The sequence below is a fragment of the Melanostigma gelatinosum genome (assembly GCF_949748355.1).
Source record: "Melanostigma gelatinosum genome assembly, chromosome: 17".
NCBI lineage: Eukaryota > Metazoa > Chordata > Actinopteri > Perciformes > Zoarcidae > Melanostigma > Melanostigma gelatinosum.
In genome coordinates this window covers 20,298,596-20,313,480 of record NC_136650.1, presented here as the reverse complement: position 1 = coordinate 20,313,480, position 14,885 = coordinate 20,298,596, and the positions used below count along the sequence as shown (strand labels likewise).

The following is a 14,885-nucleotide window of genomic DNA, read 5'->3' as shown; positions in this document are numbered from 1 at the left end:
CATCTCTATTGACACCTACATACTGACACACTTCATTAAAGCATTTCACTAGTCCTGCTGCATGCAGGGTAAACTCTCTGGAACCACACAGGAAGCTTTTGTTTGTCCATGACCATGTGCTTCAGTGAAATGCCATTGAAATGTTGGCTCAAGTCCATCCTGCGGTGCTATCTGGAAATTGACAATACAAACACTCATCCAGTAATATTATGAGTTCACGCAAGCAGGAGTTTGTTGTTCCTTGCTCGTCCATCAGTGAACATTAACCTTTTGAATAACTCAGCGCTGTCAGTAGCCTCAGTGTTTGTTGCCAAACAACCTTCAAGCCAGTTAGCTTTCCATGCCTGCACAGTGTGAATGTTACAACCTGTCGATACTGTTGTGTATTTCAGTAACAATACAATGACAGGAATGGTGGAGATAGATATTGGTTTAAACAGCTAGTTTCTGACAAGAATCTGGAAAGTTTTTGTGTGTCACTATTGTAAAGACACTCAGTACAAAACAGTAACAGTGGTTAGAAAAGGGGAGTCAACGTGATGAAGTGTATTACATGGCAGGATGGATCCTGTGTTCATGCAGCAGAGACTTTAGCGCCCTCATGTGGACGGAGGGAAACAGGAGGAGGCGTGAAAAAGTCATGGACAGTCTTCAACCAAACACTTTATTTTTAAATCACAGTTCTTTTCAGTTTCCACAATCTCAAATCAGTCTTCTCAATACTCCTTTGTAATTTCAGCCCTGTCTCTGCTTGTGTCTGGGATTTGTCTTGCAGAACACAAACAAACGGCCCCTCCGTCGGACAATGAAACAGTCTTTGCAGCGCCTCTTCAGGGCAGACTTGGTTTTCATCCCCGCAGAGGGCTGGATGCAGGGAAGATGCTGGCACTGTCCCAACAGAGATGGTCCATGCCGAGCAGAGGAGCCAGACGAGGGGGGCTGGATGGAGCCGACTCTGGTTGGTGACAGGAGTAGCGTACGGGGAGCTGTGGTGAGGGTGCAGAGACATCTGTAGGCGCTCGCTGCTGGGGAGGAGGTCACATTTAACCTGCTCATCTGGGACACTTGGCGAGTCAGGGAGGCAGCCAGGTGCTTCAAGAGGAGGGACGCCATGGTGCCAAAGGCTGCAGAGGGAGACAAAGAGAGGAAATTCATATGCAAATTAAAATGTTGTGATATCGAACTTTTTTGTCTTGGTTTAATTGTCAGGTTGTGATGTGACTTAATCGTAAACAGTAAATAGAAAAATATAGTTTTTAGCCCCTAAAATATTGAGATGTCCTGCAATGTCTTGTATTTTGTATTATATTAAAATATTTTGGTTTCTGACAAAACAATACATTTAAAGACTTCAGCTCAAAGCTCAGCTAGTTCAAATTATTATTTTTGTCTTCAAGCATCAAATATATAATTCACCACTGCAGGACAGCGTCAGCTATGCAACATGCCCAAGGAGACGAGCATGTCAGTTGACCTGCTAGCGCAAAAGCTAGACATAAAAAATGGCCCACATATAAGTCTACATATATATATAATCAAAGAACACAAACAAACCTTTCAGGAATCCCTACAAGATTAAAAACAGGGGATACGTCCCTGAATTTTTAGTTGTAATCGCCTCAATGCGACTGTGTTACTGTTCTTGTCTGTTCTTGCTTGTGAGGATAAAACTGCTTCCGGTTTGAGATTAATAGGTATGTTTTATGTAGCCTCAGTAACACCTGTCAGGAAGTTTTTGTCGCACTGGCTTTGGCCAAATATCGCATTCCTCATACTTAGCAGAGCCAAAAGCCAAAGTTTATATTTTGTATTTTACAACACATACCGAAAAACAATGAGTTCACAGGAAAGCTTATAGGAATACGTAGTGCTTTGAACCTAACAGACAAAACTTAGGGAAATAAAAGTCCCTGTCAGTGTTCCCTGCAAGGCATCTTGGGAAAAGAGTCTGTTGTAAACATGGCGTCCTCGGTGTGTAGAGTCTTGTCCTTCAGTAGACATGCTACGGTGCTAGCTTCACCTTTGAGGCTGACCGCCGTACCTGTTTATCGCTACAGCGTAGAAGTATCCAGCACCGGCGAGGCCATCACTCACACCGGCCAGGTGAGCTTAAAAGTCATTCTGTCGTATTGCTTTTACCGGATGCCCTAACGTTAGCTTAGCCTTGCTAACGTTAATGTAGCTACTCGGACCATTAACTTTACGTACAGTAACGGTGGTGGTTTTCCTCTCAGGTGTTTGATGAAAGTGATCCCAGGAGAGCCAGATTCGTTGGCAGACAGAAAGAGGTAAGAAGTCACGAACTAACAAGCTCAATAAAGCCCACACACCAGCTAATTGAAATGTAAATAGTTTAGTTCATTCTGAGCAAATCTAGGTTTGTTGTTGGAGGTAAAGTTACAAATATGAAACGACACTGCTTATGTGCCTCACTGGTTGGTGTTGTGTGCTTCTTAAATATTGTCAATCGTGGACATCTTATTCACAAATCAATTCATGTTCAAACTAGAAGGTATTACCACAAATATTCAATGCAAACTAATTCAGAATACATTCAAATAGCACATAGCCATCACAATCAAAACAATTGTGCATACAACACTCACTGTGTCTTGTGTGGCCTACCTGATCTCCATATGAAGCTAGTTTTAGTCAGCCGACAATGACAGAAATCACGTTGTTTGTGTCAAGGTGAATAAGAACTTTGCCATCAAATTGGTGGCCGAGGAGCCAGTGACTGACGTTGGGGCCAATGTGGTCTCCTGTGATGGAGGTGGAGGAGCCCTGGGTCACCCCAAAGTCTACATCAACCTGGTAAGAACCTGCACCTACTAATGTGATGAAATACTTTGAGGTGGTCCATTTTGTCCAGCTTTCATTGGTTGTTCTGCGTCATGGTGACTATTTATGATTTATTTACCAGCAGCCAATACTTTGGTTAGTCCTGTGAATCACATTCCAGTGTTCATGTGGTTCATGTGTCACATGTTCCTATGGTTCACTTGTATTTATTTAATTTGGATACTTGAGATCCAGTCATCTGAGTCAGAGGAAACGGGTTAGGGTCAGATTGCAGAGATGCAGTCTTACTCTCAGATAGATTAAAGAAACAACACAATCTGTAATATTTTCACATGATATTTTCTGTAGTTCGAGTATCCCTATAATCACCATAACAGCACATTTTGCAAATGTCCTAAATCATAAGTACTAACATTGGTGTCTCTTTTTTTCCAGGATAAAGCCACAAAAGTGGGCACATGCGGCTATTGTGGATTACAGTTCAAGCAGAAGCATCATCACTAAACTATTTCCTCTCTCTTTGCTTCTCTGTATAAATTGCCATATTGGTTAATAAATGATATGTTGTCCGTCAGTCTGAGAGTGCATTCTTCTTAACGAAGCCTGTTGAAGTCACTGTTTCAACACATCTGTGGCTACATAGCACTATGTGCACGATGCATTCACAATCAAGGGATTGTCTCCAAATGTTTCTCCAGTCCCCATTTCTATGGGGCTGGTTGTGCAGTAGTGTAACTCTGGGACACTGGGTTAGTTTGAATTGCTGGATGCAGTTCCCTCTGTGACAGGCAGAGGTCAGCAGTGTCCTGCTGAGGTGTTTGGTCTGGTCCTACAAAAACAGACTTGTGCAGAGAGACATAAAAGCCAAGTTTACGACATTATCTTCTATTGTCAAACCAAAGCTGTTTGTTGGTAAAAGGTTTGCGTGCAGCACAGCTATATTATCGTTGAACTATAATAAGAGCTGATGAAATTTGCAGCACACCTTAAAAATCTGCTCCACTGTTATCTGCATGAGCAGGATTTTTTATTTATTTTCCTTCCTACTTCTTGGAACGCATACGTCTGATTGCATTGCTTTGAACTTGCATTTATCAATAAGCAGGAAAGACTTTTCTCTACTGTTTACTGTAAAGGAGCTCTGAGAGAACCTTAGCATTCCTTGTGCATCGGTCCCACACAATCTGCGATGTAGAGTCTCGCTCTGCCAAGCCTGGAGGACATCAGGAGGGAGCCAGCCTGATAAGACACAGTAGCGCGTAACAATACATGTTTGAAGAAGATCATATATATATTTCATCGGGCTTATTCTCCACAGACCTCTGCATGCCAAATTGGCCCGCGCTTGGCTCAGGCTCCAGACAGCACTAGCCTGTTCTGTCCCCAGTGATGCAGCCAGTGGAACTGCATTTTCCACACCGTAGAGCTCAGGTTGGGAAGAGTAGTCAGGCTGATATAATTGGCCCTGGTGACTCCTGGAAGTGAGGCTTATGCTGTAGTTAACCTCATCTATAGTCAGACCACTTTGGATGATTGAAGGGAGAGAGGTGCATTGTTAAAATGAGGCAGGCGATCCGGGTCAGTGTCAGAGAGCTGACTGGTTGGTCTTGCGGTTGGTAAGTCTGAATGGTTCAGAGGCGGCGGTTGGCAGAGTTGGAGGCATTGCCCGGGGCGAAATCTTCAGATGAAACTGAGCATATGAATTGTGCTGAATTAAACAGCGCTGTGTTTTTGTGCTGGATTTAACCGCACTGTTTAATTATTCACTGCTCTTAAACGCATCAGCCGGCATAATAGAATATTCTTTAACATCAGAAATGTCAAATAACTCCGGATTATGAAGTTGAAATTCCGCCAATTTGCGCACGGACTCATTCATGGGTTCAACCTTAAACTGTCAAATCACCACAGGGGGTTTATGGCTGCATCCAGTTATCCCCTTTCTTTCAGCAAAATATTGGATAATAATTGCAAATACAACTCTTACGCATAATGTGATTGTTGGGTCAGACCACTCAGACAAAGATAAGCTGAAATAAGACTGGAATCATTTTGAGAATCTCCTCACTGCTGAGCCACAATAGATGATGGAGTTAAATGCCATTGAATTCCTTAACACAGCGCCCCTCCACAACAATCACTCACTCTGCGCAAAACATCCTCCTCGTCGCTGTAATTGCCCTATTAAAATATTTCTCCTTGAAGATGTGTCATAATACAGACCCTCCGGCTCATTATGGAGCTCCCTGCAGCCAATTATCTGAACCTCCGTGTCTCAAAGCCACTGCGACCAAAAAGGGGCTCGTGGGCAGATCTGGGAGCAGCCCGTCCTCAAATCTAAACCGACTGTATGAGAGGCAAAACAGAAAAGTGACCTTTGGTCATTGTCTCGGGGCGACTCCACTCAGCTCCACTTTAGAGTCAGGTGACAGAGCTTCTGACCTTTAGCATGGAAATAATGACTTGTACTTGTGCCAGGGGCTCCGAGGGTTACCGCAGGGAGCGAGACACCTCTGGCGACATGTGACAGATTTTGGAGGAGAGAGTTTGCACTCACCACTTTGATAGCCCCGGGAAACCAAAGTGTGTGTGACAAGACGCAAGAGACTTAGAACTGTGTGTATATGCATGCCACGGTGTGTGTGTGTGTGCGACAGAGGCACAGACAGTGTTGAAAGGAAATAGGTGTCAGACGGAGGGTGCAGAGAGGAGTAATTTGAAGTTGTCAATACTTCCTGTGCAGACATTCCATCTTAGAAGAAGAGGTGAATCAGAAAAAGTCCCACAGAGTATAGAATGAACAGTATGAACAATTAATGGAAGACAAACATTACTTTTCTGAATGGGGAAAAAAAAGTCTTGTCTATCACCCCTGTGACAATTCTCTCATAAGACGCTGAAGGCCAAATAACTGCCGGTGGTATGAGCCAGACGAGTAAACAGCGGCTCTGACGTCCCCCGACCCCTACAGCAGCATCGGGGCTTAATCACAGTATATGGCCCAGGGAGCAGGCCTTCGTGTCAGACTGGCTGTTGAGTGGCTCGCTTGTGTGTCGGCAGCAGACAGACGTGAGGTGAGAGGAGTGGGGGGAGGGAGGGAGAGGAGACAAGGGGGGGGGGGGGATGAGATGTGGGGATAGGGAAGGAAACGAGGAAGAAGAGGAGATAGGTGACGGCTGGTGGAGTAAGGGGAGGTGGGGGGGATGTGTGAAACATTTTAATGCCGAAAGAATCTGTCATATTCTTAAGTTTTGACAGTATTTATGCTTCATAATTATACTTTTCAAACATCGTCACGGATTTTAAAGTTCACGCCAGCGAGTTCGCGACTGGTGAACACGGAGGAGCATTTAGCAGCTGAAGAGCCGGTGAGTTGCGACCAAAAGCAGAACTTAAAGGAGAGTGATTATTTATATTTGATATACATAAATTTGCCAAGTAGGCCGAACCAAAAAACGTGGTTCTGTCTGCTGGATGTGTACATAGGAAACTGCTAGTTTATCATGTAGCATCAAAGTATGTCAGCGTTGTGGTCGCAGCTTGTTTCAGCTGTCTCGGAGGGGCCAGAAATCTGTTCTAGAAGTTTAAAAAGTGAATTGTTAAGCATGCGCAGCTTTAAAATGGAAATACAAACTGAATTTTAGCTGAAACAGAGTGAAGTGCTGACTTGATTACATGAGAAGTTATCTTGAAACAAAAGCCATTGTTTTGAAAAAACAGAAAACGATTTCAAAATAATTCTTAGTCAACACAGAAAACTAAAATGTGGAACTTTTTGAATCAAAAGATTTGAGCTCGACAGTAAATTACAGTATACGTGTGTGCACTTTTGTAGAGTTTTCCCAATCCTCTGTGCCCAAGAGACAAGTCATGTCTCAACCAGCTGGAGGTGAGAACAAGCACAACCGTATATCTCTTAACCCCACTCAGCACTGGGTCGCCCTCCACCTCTTATCTGACTGCCACTCTACAGCCTTCATGACACCACCTCCTCCTCCTTTGAAGCCAAATCTACCTCAAGATTTTTAAAAAGCAAAAGCAATCGTATAATTTCTGGTACATTAAACTCGGGGGGAAAAAATTCTGAGCAAAAACATGGAAAATATATTTGCAGCCGACCACAATGAGATCCTGTCAGACAGCGAGTGGAAGAAAGAAAACTTGACAGGAAAGAGAAGTCGGATGTCATTATTTATCATCCTAAAGCTTACTTATTTATGAAGCAGAAACAGAATGAAATTCTCGCTTGAATTCAGCCTGAATAATTTAATCTGAAATGGTTAATTCCATACAACGCTCAGGAAGATCCCTCCTCTGTTCTGATGAATACTTTATCACTGTTCCTAAATCGAAAACAGGAGGAGAAAGGTGGGGGAAGAAAAAAAAACAAAAAACTTCTCACGCTTTCTTGTTTTCCTTTGTTTTAGAGCAGGGCTCTCAAACTCATTTCCACTCCGGGCCACATCAGCATCATGGTCGCCCACAAAGGGCCGGTTGTAAATGTCACCACTCGTAACATATTGTTAAATAACTCTCTGCATTCACAGTTTAAAGTAGTCTTCAATGTGCTCACAATACATTTCCATGTTAAATGTACAGTAACCAGTCAAAGAGCTGCTTCTAACTGTTTAAGTATCTCATCATTTTGACTTTCTATTTCATCATTTTGACTGTCAATCTCATCTTTTTGACTTTCAATCTCATAATTTTGACTTTCAATCTCATAAATATGACTTTCTATTATAGTTATGACTTTCTATCTAATAACTTCGACTTTCTATCTCATAATTTCGACTATGGGGATATTTTTATTATTATTAGTCTAACTTAAAAAAAATATATATATATATATTTTTTTTTTTTTTGCTGGCGGATTCGCGGGCCACATAAAATGACGTGGCGGACCGAATTCGGCCCGCGGGCCGGGAGTTTGAGACCCCTGTTTTAGAAGGTGTTGTGTGAAATGTTTTTCAGTGCTCAATTTGTGAACTTTTCTTTAATAATTGAAGTTGATGGAAATCCATTTTTTATAAAACGTTTAGGCCTCGTGATGCCAGCCTTATTCCTCTGTTTATTACGATGACGTTTCTTATTATTGGTTCTATGAAATACTCACCGAAGTGGATAAAGATGTGACACTTACTTAAAATTACTTAAGAGGTTTCATGAAGCATTTTGCGCGTGGTGGATTTTCTTACAGTCCCAGGTTGACAAAGTCAAAAGCCGCCTAATGAAAAGGGACGCATCGCTGATTGCGGCTATATCTGGAGCCGAGGTGGAAGTGGCATCGATTTAACAATTTAACAGCACCCTCCTCTGTGTGTTTCCATTAGTCACGGCTGAATACCACCCACTTCCCCCCTTACACACAAGCACACAAACACTCTCTCTCACACACACACACACACACACACACACACACACACATATCCAACGCTGCAGCGGTATAGTCCACTATTCCAGATTTACATTTTCTAAACTTGATAGCACGAGTGGTTCCAAACTCAGAGAACATTGCCATTCTACAGAATACACCTTTTATTTTTGTGTCTCAGTGCATGTGCAGGCTATAGTGCAAGTGTACAATATCGTATATTTTTTTCCATGTGTGAACCATACAACCTTGCTGCAGGAACGTGTGTGGTGACACTTGTTTGCTCGAAGACGTCGGACCATTGATGGGGCCCGGTTGAGAGAGAGTCAAAATGCCAGAATACGATCACATTGTTCATTGACCGTTCGCAAAACCCGACCCCGAATGACAATTGTCCAATCATAGCAACTGCAACTTGGCACACCAGGTCTGTCAAACTTTGGATTTCTCCACATGTACATTGGGCCTTAGTTTAGATTGAAACAATGTTTGTCTGCTCTAAATTAAGATGCAATCATGAAAATGTCTGGCTTTACTACCTGCAGTAACCGAGCATTACTTCTGAGGCCAAGGAGCCCATCATTAACTCGCGTTAACATCATTATTCATGGAGTAAGTGTTTCGTTACACGACTAGCACGTTCATCCATTTTGGCTAACGTTAGCAACTTTCTCATGGATTTAGGGAAGTTGTCACTCCAGCAACCTCAGCCAATGTTACCTGAGATAACGTTACATCTTTTCAGATGCATGTGTTCTACATGGTCTTTTAGCACAATATAGCGTATGCCGCCAACACGTGCGTATTTAAGATACAGCGGGACACATTAGAAAGTCAACCAGAGTCGGATTTCAGATTTCCTAATATAATCACAGGTAACGTTTGGGAGCTTGCTAGAGCGAACAAAAAATGCCGCCAACAGTTGTCATTTCAGACGGCAAACTCTATGATTTTTGGCTAGAATTGAGAAGCCTGCTTTTGTCTACTGCTGTCTGGAATCCACTGTTTACATTTTTTTTTACAATTACAAAAAACAATTACAAACATTTTTCAGTGCCACTGCTGTCAGCATAAACTGCATACGTGCTGCGCGAGAATGGAGAATGAAAAGCTTGACAGACGTAGCAACAGTAAGGGGGGGGGGGGGGGGTAGCGCTTAGCGAACAGCCAATCGGTCAACTCACAACAACAAAATATCGACTTTTTGTTTCAAGTCCAGCAGTCTTTTTATATTCCGTTGACGATGTGTCGGTTGGACTACAAAGATGACGTTGACCTAACAAGTTCAAAGGGCTGTGCGTGTGTTCTGTCTATTACCGCATCAGTTAAGCCTTTCCACACCTCAACTGGTTTGAGCTGTTGGAAAGGGGGACCATGGAAAACTCCATCCACCCATTCTCTGAGCGTGGCGACCGGTGACTCCTGTTCCCTGTCTGCCTTGGTCAGCGCCATATTTGATGGATACCCAGGGGAGGGGGACCCCGTCGACGACAGCATGCAGGGAGGGTATTCTGGCTGCAAGCTGCCGTCCAAAGACGCAGCAGTGTGAGCGATGGACCAAATTTTGGGCTTGGTGTCTGTACTTCGCGGGTCTGGATTAGGATAGAAGGCGTTCTTTTGCTGTTTGACCGGTGTGAGTTTGGGGCAGTCCGGAGACAATCTCTCTTTTCCGTGCAGCGGCTCTGGGTTGTGCGTGAGATGTCCATGTGGGAGGGCTGTGTTTGCGTCCACAGGTAGAAACCGTTGCTTCGGTTCACAGTCAGAACCGTCTGAATCCAGCAGGTCGAAGTCCTCGAGGTCACTCTGCAGGTCTGCACACTGTTGATCTGCAAGAACGAATCTCACAGATAACACCAAGTCTGTGCATGCTAACTAAATCCGGGCAAAGCCTGAAACCAGCTCAATGTGCTAAATGATCGAAGCGCCGCTTACCGGGAAGGTCTTTGTCGTTTTTAAGGGGCTTCTCAGCTTCGTCACTGTCATCATCACAGCCCCGATCGTCAGAGCTTTTGCAAGCCCGCGGTGACCACGTCACCTTGTTCTCCTTCTTTAGCCTCCTGCGTGCATTAGCAAACCATGTAGACACCTGAGGGAGGGAGGGAATGCAGGTCAGAGGGGAATATAAAACCACACGTATAGGACATGAGTGAAGAGAAGACAAAGAAGGACAAATCATGTAACGCTACCAGAAATGGATTGAGGGTCAACAAGAATATTAGCAAACTAAACTCTGGAATGCACTTAAATCCAACATTTGAATAAAAGCTACCTGTGTGAGGGTCATCCTGGTGATGATGGCCAGCATTATCTTCTCTCCTTTTGTGGGGTAGGGGTTCTTCTGGTGTTCCTGCAGCCAAGCCTTCAGGGTGCTGGTGGTCTCTCGGGTGGCATTTTTACGACGTGAAGCGCCGTCAGAGCAGGAATACCTGAGCCAAATGGCAATCCAAATCATATTTAGCTGTGTCATACCTAGAATAAGTGAATTGCTTTTGCTATGATGAAAGGTCACTGCAAACGAGCTTCAGACACTAGAAATATGTTTTCATTATTGAGTCTGCAGTTCTGAGTGAAGATATTACAGTTTTGAATTGACAAAATCTGGTTTCATTTAAGAATAAAAGAACTCGGCCAATATGCGGACTTTGACTTACCCGTATCTGTCATATGGATATTGTCCAAATGTATAGTCATAGGGATAGTAGGCAGGAGTCTGAGAGGTCCCCACAGATGCAGCTCCGTCTTTGTGATCTAGTGGTCCCTGAAAATATTTAATAATAACTGATCAGAATCCATAAAACATTACAAAACGTTTTCACAGCATGGACTCTGATACAAAAGATTGATTGACTTCAGCCTGAAATTCCCTTTCTTTATTTAGACTTTTTTTCTCCATCATAAGTATAATATTTACAAATCATTAAAAAAAAAAATCTGCATTCTTAAAAAAAAGTACAAGTTCACTTTTTCAGCCCTTCTTTCCTCACGTGTCTCCCAAAATTAGAGACAATGAACATCACGCATTTTTAGATGAAGGCAAAGTGATACGAATAAAGAACTGTAAGTGCAAAGTGAAACTCACTCTGGGGTAGAGAGCGGTGGCGTCGCTGCCGCAGGTGTTGTAGTAACCTTGGCTCTTTGGATAAGTTCCGCTGTAGACTCCAATGCCGGTGGTGGAGGTGAGCTGGTGGCCCGGGGAGCGCAGCACCGGGTGTGACGGAGGCGTCCCCGGCTCCAAACAACCGGCCAGAGAGCTGGAGGTCATCAGAAACTTTGGCAAAAATGAATAAATTAAGCTCATTTGTCCAATTACATTATCAGTGATGAAGTTATTAAAAGATCCCTCACACGAAAACCACTCAAAATGTGACAAGTTATTTAGTTCTTCGAGTTGCGTTTTATGTTGCATGTTTACTGTTTTATTGTAATGTTTTTCCCATGAAAGTAAAAAAGAAGTTGGGTGTTCTGATTCCAGTTATTTCTCGAAAAAAAAGTAGAACATGCGCAGAAAACAAATATTGCTGCTAAACTGACTTTGTCACATTTTGTGATGGAATCAAGTGCCTTATTTGACAGTGTCGTAGTATATTTTGTTCATTGCAGTCACTGTACCTGCGGTGTGGTGGAGTAGGAGTATCCCAGCTGAGAGTAAGCCATAACTCAAATGAGATCAGAGAGACAAAAAGCAGGACTCGGGGTGACATCCAACAGCATCCGTGCCAAGCGTAGACGTTTTGCCTCCGTTACTAGTTCACAGCTGGTTTTCCATTCAACTTTTCAGGGTTTAAAAATGTGGATATCATCTACCGCGAAGACATTTACGCACCAGTCTCATTTTACGCACCACGAACACAAGTCTTTAAAAGTGACTTCTTGGCGTCCCTCCCCGCTCCGCCTCATTCACCCAAGCTGCTGCTGCAGCTCCTACAGTATCACCGCTATCTTACAATCCAAAGCGAGTGTGTGTTGCGCTTGATCAAACCATGCATCTCCCTGTGATGCGCTCTTTGGTTTTAAGGCGCGTCTCTCTGACGTCACTCAGCCCGGACTCTGCGTGTGTGTGGGTGTGTGTGTGTGTGTGTGTGTGTATGTAGCCTGGTGTTCATATCAAGACGAAGAAACTCAGCTAATTAATTCCTTCCCAGGTTTCCTTCAGCTCTTATCCAGGAGAACAGCTTCACGCAAGCGCAAGAGCAACCCCACCAACAATCCCCAGGCGTAATGAGAATGTGATCAATTCTCCTTTCCAAATAAGCACACACACACAGCTGCACACACACACACACACACACACACACACACACACACACACACACACACACACACACACACACACACACACACACACACACACACACACACACACACACACACACACGGTGCTATGGCCAGAGGGGGGATCAGGAACGTGATGCCTTGACACCACATTGACACAAGATGATTGATGACTACAACCTGATATTAGCATAATCGTTTTGCCCTGTAGTTTAGATAAGTTGTCACCACAGAGAAATCTCCCTGTCATCCACATATTCATGAGTGGGGAAATTTCAGGTCTCCTGCAAGCAAATTAATCAAAGAATAAACACTCAGCATTCCCTCGAGTAAGCACCTTTACCAACTGAATGGCTTGTCATGTTTTTAATGACAAAGTCTTAAGCCGTCCTAGTGAGGTGGAAACGTTTCCCTCATTTCTCCTCAATCCACCTTAAGATCGTTATTCATTGTTTATAGGTAGGGGAGGATGACGAGTACAGGGCAAGTGCAAAAGGGATGAAGGGAAATGTTAGAGGAGTTTGCGGTGTTAAAAATAATTGGATACTTTTGAGCAAAAGGGGCCGACGTGAAGAATGTTCGGGCTTCATTGATAGACAGAGAGGAAAGATCGTAGGGACTGTGTGGAAATGATCAGAGGGGAGAGGGTCAGAGACGAGAGACGCTTTTCCGGTGGAGAGAATGAAGTCTGAGATTTTTGAGAGAGCTTTTATTTGTTTATTTCTTTTTTCCCATATTCTTGATACTTTGTTGAGATTTATTGTGTTCATCAAATCGTCACATCACAAACATGGCTTTCATAGATTAGTTTGGAAACTGTTTGCAAGAAACGTCTCCAACACACCGGCCATGCGACTCAAACGTCATGCGATTGAACTGACCGACAGTCAGACACCTGATCTCGCACTAAACTGGTTTTTCCCAATAACATTGTGACGATAGTTGTAGTCGTTGGATGGATAATGTTCAGAGTGAACATTTCAGCAAAGGACTTTGACACCACGTGTGTGGAGTAACATCCAATCTTCTGCATGTGGCTTGGTGAAGTCAGCTGCAGCAGATTTTGCCTGATGAAGGGTCAGACAGAACAAAAACATCTAAACATCTGTAATTTAGACAGTGTGATGGAGTTTATTTGCAGCATTTGATCCATGAGATGTGTCTCCATTTTAGTAAACGGAAGGTAAAGATTATGGTTTCTGTTAAACGTTTTCTATATTCCACCAGACGACAATCACATCCTAACCTTAAAGCATTTTCCCATGTTTTTGTGTGTAAGTGACAAACATTTTTCTTTCATTGGTCCAGTATTGAGGGAGAATGCTGCAGCCAGCAACTGTAAACGCTCTGTAATCTAACAGTGCGGGACAACTCCTCACCTTTCTGTGGTTGAATGAATACAACCCACAATTGGCTAACCCCCCCCCCCCCCTTCTAGACACCAATGGTCTGAAAGATGTCATAAAACACACTCCAAACTCCAAAACAAGCGACGACGTATGCAGGCAATCAGCTTGAAGTTGTCGTATAATACACCTCCTACGATCTTGCACAGAGAAAAAATGAAACTCACCAAGCTGTCTGCGTGGGTGGGAATGGAAGAAAGATATTTAATTTCTCTGTCTTTCTATTATGTTGTCAGACACTTGTAACAATCTCAGGCTGTAGGTGGCAAAAAAACGAGCACTTTTAGTGTACGTAAATTGAGAGCGAGGAGTTGTCCCAAGCAAATTTACATTTCAGCTCATTCAGTGGCTGCCGTCTGCAGCGTACTCCCTTAAAACTGCAGCAATTTCAAAAATGATGATCCCCATTCATCACTGAGGCACTAAAAGCGGGTATTTTATTCGAGCAACCTTGGATGCTTTTGCACAAAACAAATGAAACACCTTGTCAGTGAACATTTTACTGATAAGTTGATCTTGTTTGACTTTCATAATGTTAATAGAAGATGGATTCCAGTTGGCATCACGTTTCCTCCTGGTTGGGGACGATCTGGTGCCTTTTCCCGGTTAAGTCAGCAGCTCTTTGTTATGTTTTCCATAAATATATTATTTTAAGATCTTTGGGGGAGTGTATTGTGTTTTTTTCTAGGTCAAGGGGAGGTTCCAAAGCAAATGTTGATCATGTTAATGCTTTCTTTTGTATGAAAAAATGAAATATACGAATCCTCCCAGCTCCCTAATCCTTTTTGTACAGTCCCTTTATAGCGGAAAAGTACGGGGAGAGTCAGAATGGTAAATCCATGAGAGGTTATGGGGAGAAAGAAGAACTAAGGACAGCCGGATGAGAAACTTTCCGTGCGAGAAACCCAACGAGAAGAAATGAATGTGGAAAAGAGGGGCAGCCTAAAAAGGGCAAACTTGGGGAGCAGAAGGAATCGTTAATAGTCAAGGGATCTGAAATGGAGCGAGGGGACGTGGAGGGGTAAAAGGAC

General features: G+C 43.3%; 2 protein-coding genes across 2 annotated transcripts; one reads left to right on the top strand and one right to left on the bottom strand.

Annotated features, from left to right (window-relative positions):
• Nucleotides 1-1,953: 1,953 nt before the first annotated feature.
• Nucleotides 1,954-3,375, top strand: ndufs6 (NADH:ubiquinone oxidoreductase subunit S6). The gene is made up of 4 exons (XM_079288395.1): nt 1,954-2,103; nt 2,235-2,288; nt 2,692-2,814; nt 3,238-3,375. The coding sequence occupies exons 1-4, from the start codon at nt 1,960-1,962 to the stop codon at nt 3,304-3,306; spliced, it is 390 nt and encodes a 129-aa protein (XP_079144521.1). The 5' UTR covers nt 1,954-1,959; the 3' UTR covers nt 3,307-3,375.
• Nucleotides 3,376-9,433: 6,058 nt separating this feature from the next.
• irx4b (iroquois homeobox 4b) lies at nt 9,434-11,830 on the bottom strand (the record flags this gene model as incomplete). The annotated part of the gene is made up of 6 exons (XM_079288027.1): nt 9,434-10,002; nt 10,109-10,262; nt 10,446-10,602; nt 10,828-10,934; nt 11,256-11,444; nt 11,786-11,830. The coding sequence occupies 6 exons, from the start codon at nt 11,828-11,830 to the stop codon at nt 9,434-9,436; spliced, it is 1,221 nt and encodes a 406-aa protein (XP_079144153.1).
• Nucleotides 11,831-14,885: the final 3,055 nt, after the last annotated feature.

What these genes read in the sequence shown, in the direction of transcription:
- ndufs6 (XM_079288395.1), top strand. Translation starts at nt 1,960, where the DNA reads ATGGCGTCCTCGGTGTGTAGAGTCTTGTCCTTCAGTAGACATGCTACG. An exon ending in CCATCACTCACACCGGCCAG is followed by an intron (nt 2,104 to 2,234) that starts GTGAGCTTAAAA and finishes TTTTCCTCTCAG; the next exon opens with GTGTTTGATGAAAGTGATCC. An exon ending in TCGTTGGCAGACAGAAAGAG is followed by an intron (nt 2,289 to 2,691) that starts GTAAGAAGTCAC and finishes GTTTGTGTCAAG; the next exon opens with GTGAATAAGAACTTTGCCAT.